Genomic DNA, 6,000 nt, shown 5'->3' with positions numbered 1-6,000 from the left:
CTGGCCTCGCGCGGCCGCGGCAGCCGGTCCGGCTCCCTCCCGGCTCCATGCTTGCGATCGCCGTGCGTGTGTGTGTGTGTGACGGGGGCGCGCGCGCGCGCGCGCGTGTGGGGCAGTGTGCTTGCGGGGCGTGCGGGGGGAGTGTGTTTGTGTGCGTGTGGGTGTGAGTGCCTGGCTCGTTCTCGCTGAGACACACACTCTCCCTCTCCCTCTCCCTCTCCCTCTCCCTCTCTCTCTCTCTCTCTCTCTCTCTCTCTCTCTCTCCCTCTCTCTCTCCCTCTCTCTCTGTCACTGTCTCTCTGTCTCTCTGTCTCTCACGCACAAACCGGCTGGCTCGTCTGAACTTGAAGACGCCTCACATTCCAAGATGCCTGAGGTTCCTGGGGATGCCCGGGGTTCTTCGATCTGGAAAATCCTACCGGCGTCCTCCTAGGGAGGGATTATCTGTTTTTTTTTTTTTTTTTTTTTTGCTTTTTTAAATCTGGAAGAGAACAAGTTGTGCTTTTTCCTCCCTTCTTCTTGCTAAATGCCGTGGATATAACTGAATAAACCGCTCAGGGCTCTCCCCGCGTGGACGTCCGAGGCCACCATCTGCCTACGTTCGCCGGAGCCGGAGGGCTTAGCTCGAGCCGGTCTTGGGCAGGGAAGGATGCGTGGCCGAGCCAGGGAGCCCGGGCGCCCCGCGGAGCCGGCCTCGGTGCCTCCCAGCCGGGGGTAGATGCTGCCTCGCCCAGGTGAGTGGTCGCCGCCGCTGCGTCTCAGCGATCTGGGTGTCCGCGGGAGCTCGGCGCTGGGCTGAAAGCACCGAGGGAGCCGGGAACTTTGCATCCCTTTCTTTTTCAGTGGAGGACTCCCTCACCTGGGCAGTCATGCGAATACCCTCTTCTCTTTTCGCCCATCCTTGTCGCGGGAGGTTTCCTTTTCTTTATTTCCTTTTTTTTTTCCGATAGTGGGGGCGAGGAGCGGGGAGAGCGGGTCAGTGTGAGGCCAGAGAGCAAGAGGGAGAGACAGGAGCCGCAGGTATACGGAAACGTTGAAACAGCAGGAGAACTTTGCCACCAGACCACTCTGTTGCATCTCTCCACATGCGAAGCCTGGCTAGAGCGATTGCTGGGGGCTGGGTCGGACGCCAGGGCTCCCTGCGCTCCATGGGCTGGGTGGGGTGGGGTAGAGCCCGGTGTGGAAGGTTGACTCAGTGCTGATGGAGGGAAGGAAGGAATCATTGCAGTTTAGGCAGGCAGGCAGGTAGGGCAACCTCAGGGACCCTGTCCTGTCTTCAGGTAGAAGGCAGGGAGATCAGGGAGACTGTGCGTGTGCAGCTCGGGGCATCAGAATGGCATGATGAAGCAATATGGAAACTGGCATTAGCCGTGCCTAGCTGGTAGGTCTGTCTCCCACCCAGCCCTGCCCTGGTTCTAAGGTTGGCCTGGGCAGGGAGGAGGGAAAGCGGTGGACAGCTGCTTGGAGGCCGGCAGTGCCTTGCTCTGCACAGACCCTAGGGGACGACGGGGAGGTGTCCTGCCCATCTTTCCTTCACCCCCGTACAAAGGACATAGGCAGCGAGTTCGAGGGAGACAGAGCCCCTGAAAGCCAGAAACTGAAAGAGAAATAGGAGGGAACCTGAGCAGAGACCGCAAAGGGACTGAGCCAGGCCAACACCAAGTGCCTGCTGAGATGTCCTCAGTCAGAAGCCCTCGGGGAGAGGGCGCTCGCCAGAGCCCGCACTCCGAGCAGGAGTTACAGGCATGACGGTAGATGCTGGCCCTCTGCCCCGCCACTGTGGAGTGTGTGTACGTGTTCGTGTGATTGTACGTGTGTGCATGCATGTGTCAGGGAGGGGGGCCTCTGTGGCTGCATGGGCTGATTGGTCTTGTGGGGCTGGGGGAGGGGGCGGCTTCAGGAAATTGACCCCCCGTGGCTGGGGAGGAGCAAAGCGAGGCAGGGAGCTGCCCGCTGTGAAGTTCCCAGGGACCAGACTGAGAGGTTCTTGTCGGGTTGTTGTACGTGGATGGGGGCCAGCTTGGAACTCACGGTGGGGAGACCCAGGTGGGGAGATTGTGGGGAGGCTGGGAGCACAGATCTTGGGGTCGTGTGCTGGGCTGCTCTCTGCCCAGCCGCTTGCAGTGGAGCCCGGCTGGCTGCGGGACTCGCTTGTGGGGTACCTTGGGGGCTGAAGGGGATCAGGATCCTGCAGGGGGGACTCGGGAGCTCACGAGGGCCTGCACTTGGAGCTGCAGACCACGCCAGCTGCCTGGGTCCTTCGGCTGACGCTGGAATGTCGTCTCTCCCTCTGACTCTGGCTAGGGGTGCGGAGTTCCGTCTCTCTCCTATGTCTCCTCACATGCTTCTGTTCAGGCTCCCTGCCCAGCCCTCAGTTTAGAGCTTCTGGTCTAATTCCTGCCCGGGAATGTAATTACTTATCTCCCTGCCCTTGCCCTGGGGAGTACAAACAGCCAACTTGGCATTTCCGTTTCACCCTCTGGCGGTGCTTCTCTGGGCGGTGGGCTCCCAGCTCCATCCCCTGTCGGGCTGGACCGGGTACCTGGCTGCCTCCTCTGGGGCTCAGGCTCCCAGCTTCTATGAGATGCCAGTTCTTTTCCCAGGCCCTGAAATCTGAGAAGCTGGGGAGTGTGGCCTGAGAGAGGGTGAGCAGGGAGCTTCCAGGAGGCGAGACTGAGGAGGAGATGGAGGGTGGGAGGGGTGGGAGATGCAGACGAGGTAGGTGGGGCCACTGGGAGAATAGGGCAGCCTTTTGGCCACCCGAGCCCTGGTCTGGCTACAGTGGAAATCGCTTTTGTGTCCTGGCTGCAGCCCTGAAGTAAAATCAAAGATCCAGGGGGGGTTTGGCCTCCAAGTGTCAGGAATGTCAAGTCTCTCTAGCCTGTGGGGTGGAGCAGTTCTCTTTCAGAAAGTCCCCTGTCTTGAAGTGGAGATGAGTACAATATTGGCGTCTGGCGGCTTTCCATTCTGATGGGGGAGGCTTCTAGACTGAGAGCAGAGACATAGAGCAGAAAACACCCAGAGACAGCCGAAGGGAACGGGACCCTGGACAAAAGCAAGAACCATCTGGGTGTTTTGCAATTTTATTTTGAGCGCAGTTAGAGTGTTAGGGTCCAACTTATTTGAAGGGATAGAGTTGTCATATACAGGCATACCTTGGAGATATTGCAGGTTCAGTTCCGGACCACTGCAATAAAGCGTGTATCGCGATACAGTGAGTGACATGAATCTTTTGGTTTCCCAGTGCATATAAAACTTATATTTACATTACATTGTAGTCTATTGAGTGTACAAGAGCATTATATCTTAAAAAAACCCAATGTAATACCTTAATTTAAAAATACTTTATTGCTAAAAATTCGTAACCATCCTCTGAGCCTTCAGAAAGTCATAGTAGTAACATCAGAGATCACTGATCACAGATGACCATAACAAATACAATAAAAATGAAAATGTTTGAAATACTGCAGAGTTACCAAAATGTGACACGGAGACACGAAGTGAACGAATGCTGTTGGAAAAATACTGTTGCCAATATACTTGCTCGATGCAAGGTTGCCACAAACCTTCAATGGGTGAAAAGCACAATATCTATGAAGGGCAATAAAATGCAGCACGATGAAACAAGGTATGCCCGTAATGGAATGGAACCTACACTTGGAAGGCCTGGGTTCAAATTCTGGCTCTGCCACATCTTTGTTGGTTAAGCACTGGAGCCTCTGTGCTCTCTCCTCCGGTGACAGAAAATAATAGTATATGCCTTGCAGATGTGTATGACCCCATATTTGACTCGGTGCTCCCCAAACTCCTTTGTAGATCTGGAGGAGTGTTTGGGTGGAGGCGGAAGGTTTGGAGAGAGGGAGGGGCCCTCAGAGACATGGAGGATAGTGTCCCCAGCCTCCCCTGCCACGTAACTGCCAGGAGGGTTTGATGCCATCCCATGTAAGCTGATCATTAAAAGACTCCAGGAAGTCCTCCAAGAAAACTTGAGGAATTGATATTCGAGAAGCAGATCTCACCTCTGGGGCTGTGGCACCTGCTTCCCTCCCTCCCTCCTGTTTGCTTTGGAGTTTTACAGCCACGCACATTTACTCAGGATGCTCGGACTCTGTGTTTTCCAAGTGTCATCTATCACGCTTTGCTACCTCAAGCTCGAGTGTGAAATATCTTCCAGAATCCAACCCCCGCCTTTCCTTCTCTGCCTCTGCCTCTTGTTGCCCCAAGAGTGGCCGCACAGGGCTGGTGTCAGGCCCAGGCTAAGTGAGTGGACACAGCTCCTGCTGGGGTCTGTGCAGTGCCTGTGATTGGACCTGGGTCCCGTCTGTGGAGTTGGGTGGCACATCCAGTCGGGAAGAGGGGCTCGAACCCAGACATGTATTTAAGTGGGATCTGACTAATGAATCACTGGAACAGGAGTGGAGAGGGTGTCTAACCATCATGGGCAGGCCTAAGAAAAGGTATATTCAGGGAGCAGGAAGTCAGGTCTGGAGATAGGGACCTGGGAGAATAGCCATGTCCAGTATGCTTCAGGGTGAGGGCAATCAGGATGGCTTCTTGGAGGAGGTGAGGACTTCAGGAACAACAAAAGCCCACTGAAGTCCATAGAAGGCACATTTTGCCTTCTTGTAAATTCAGAGGTCACTGGGAATTTGGGGAGTTTCAGGCATGGGGTACTGAACAAGTAGAATGAATGCTCTGAGAAATTTCTTAGGCTATCAAGACCAGCTCCTTCAAATAATTTCTTGTTTGCTTATTATGCACCAGGCACAGTGCTAAGAGCTTCACATTATTATCTCATTGAATTCTCCCAATCCTGTGAAATGGCCACTGTTGTTACCTCCACTTTACAGATGGGAAAACCGAGGTTCAGAGAAGTTGGGTGCCTGCCAGTTAGCTAGTAAGCGGCAGAGCTGTCACTCAATTCTCATGTCTGTGTGAATTCAAAGCCCACACTCTTAACTCCTCTGTACTGCCTCTGTCCCAAAGCGAGGCTCAGTAGGTACCATGGGTCAGCACGTCTGTAAGCCCCGCTGTCCTCCTGGCCTGACTGAGGAGGAGACTTCACAGCCTCCATCACAGAGCCCTGAGGAGCTCAGTGTTCTCATGGGCGTCCCTGCCTGCGTTTCTCGCTCACACCCGACTCTTTAAAAGTTCCCATCAGACAGTCAGCATTGTCCTCCTGGACAGGATGGGAGCCGGGACAGTAGGCTGAGCTGGACCGTGAGTCAGGAGACCCGACTCTATCATGTGTGACGGGTTGGGAGCCCCTGAGGCCTGGTTTCTTTACTGATAAGTCAGGATGCAAATGTTGACTTTCCAACATTGATATAAGGGCAGGCCTGTGTGAATGCGCTTCCTGCACTGAGCAAGCCCTTTTGCACTCACCCCCTTCCTAATTGTGACCCCTTCCTAATTTAGACTGAGCAACTAAAGTGTCAACGGCAATAATGCCCAGATATGAGGGCATTACATGTGGGCTTTAATGTATCAGTTTCACGTGGGACCGGAATTCCCCAATAAGATAACAGGCCAGGCAGATGGACACTGTGCCTTCCGGGAAAAGGGATGCTGCAGAGCCTGCAGAAGAGGGGTCTTTGGTCCAGATAATTGGGAGGGATTGGTGGCAGGCAGCTAGGAAGGGACACACGGATACATGTATCATTCACTTTTGTAATCATGTGCCATTATTGAAGCTTTGGCACCAGAGAGGGTGGAGGGCGTTAGCCTTCAGCCAGTATTTCTCAATCCTTCTTTCAGGATTGCCCTCTCGCAGGAAACTTTTTAGACACAATTTTTTATAATTGCATGCCCATGAAATTTTAATACCACAGATATGCTGTGTATCTGTTTATGTACTGTAGGTACAGCTGTGCTTTGTATGAAAAAAAAAAAGAGTAAGCCGCTTTCTCACCCCTCCCAATAACAAAGTTTTGTCCCCTTGGGGGCGCTGTTGCCACCATTGCGAATGCAGGTTTTAGGGCTAACGGACTAGGATTAGAA

General features: G+C 53.8%; 1 protein-coding gene across 2 annotated transcripts in view; it reads left to right on the top strand.

Annotated features, from left to right (window-relative positions):
- Positions 1 to 267: 267 nt before the first annotated feature.
- Positions 268 to 6,000, top strand: part of LRFN2 (leucine rich repeat and fibronectin type III domain containing 2) — a 176,774-nt gene continuing 171,041 nt past the window's right edge. For both annotated transcript variants that reach the window (XM_030871118.2, XM_060308399.1), the window contains exon 1: positions 268 to 734. Coding sequence is in view for 1 of the 2 variants with exons in the window: in XM_060308399.1 (XP_060164382.1) it covers positions 719 to 734 (16 nt within the window). In the remaining variant the exon portion in view is untranslated. The remainder of the gene's footprint in view (positions 735 to 6,000) is intronic.

This window comes from Globicephala melas, chromosome 11 (genome assembly GCF_963455315.2).
Source record: "Globicephala melas chromosome 11, mGloMel1.2, whole genome shotgun sequence".
Classification (NCBI taxonomy): Eukaryota; Metazoa; Chordata; class Mammalia; order Artiodactyla; family Delphinidae; genus Globicephala; species Globicephala melas.
Note: the sequence above shows the minus strand (reverse complement) of the source record. Positions and strands in the feature narration are given on the sequence as shown.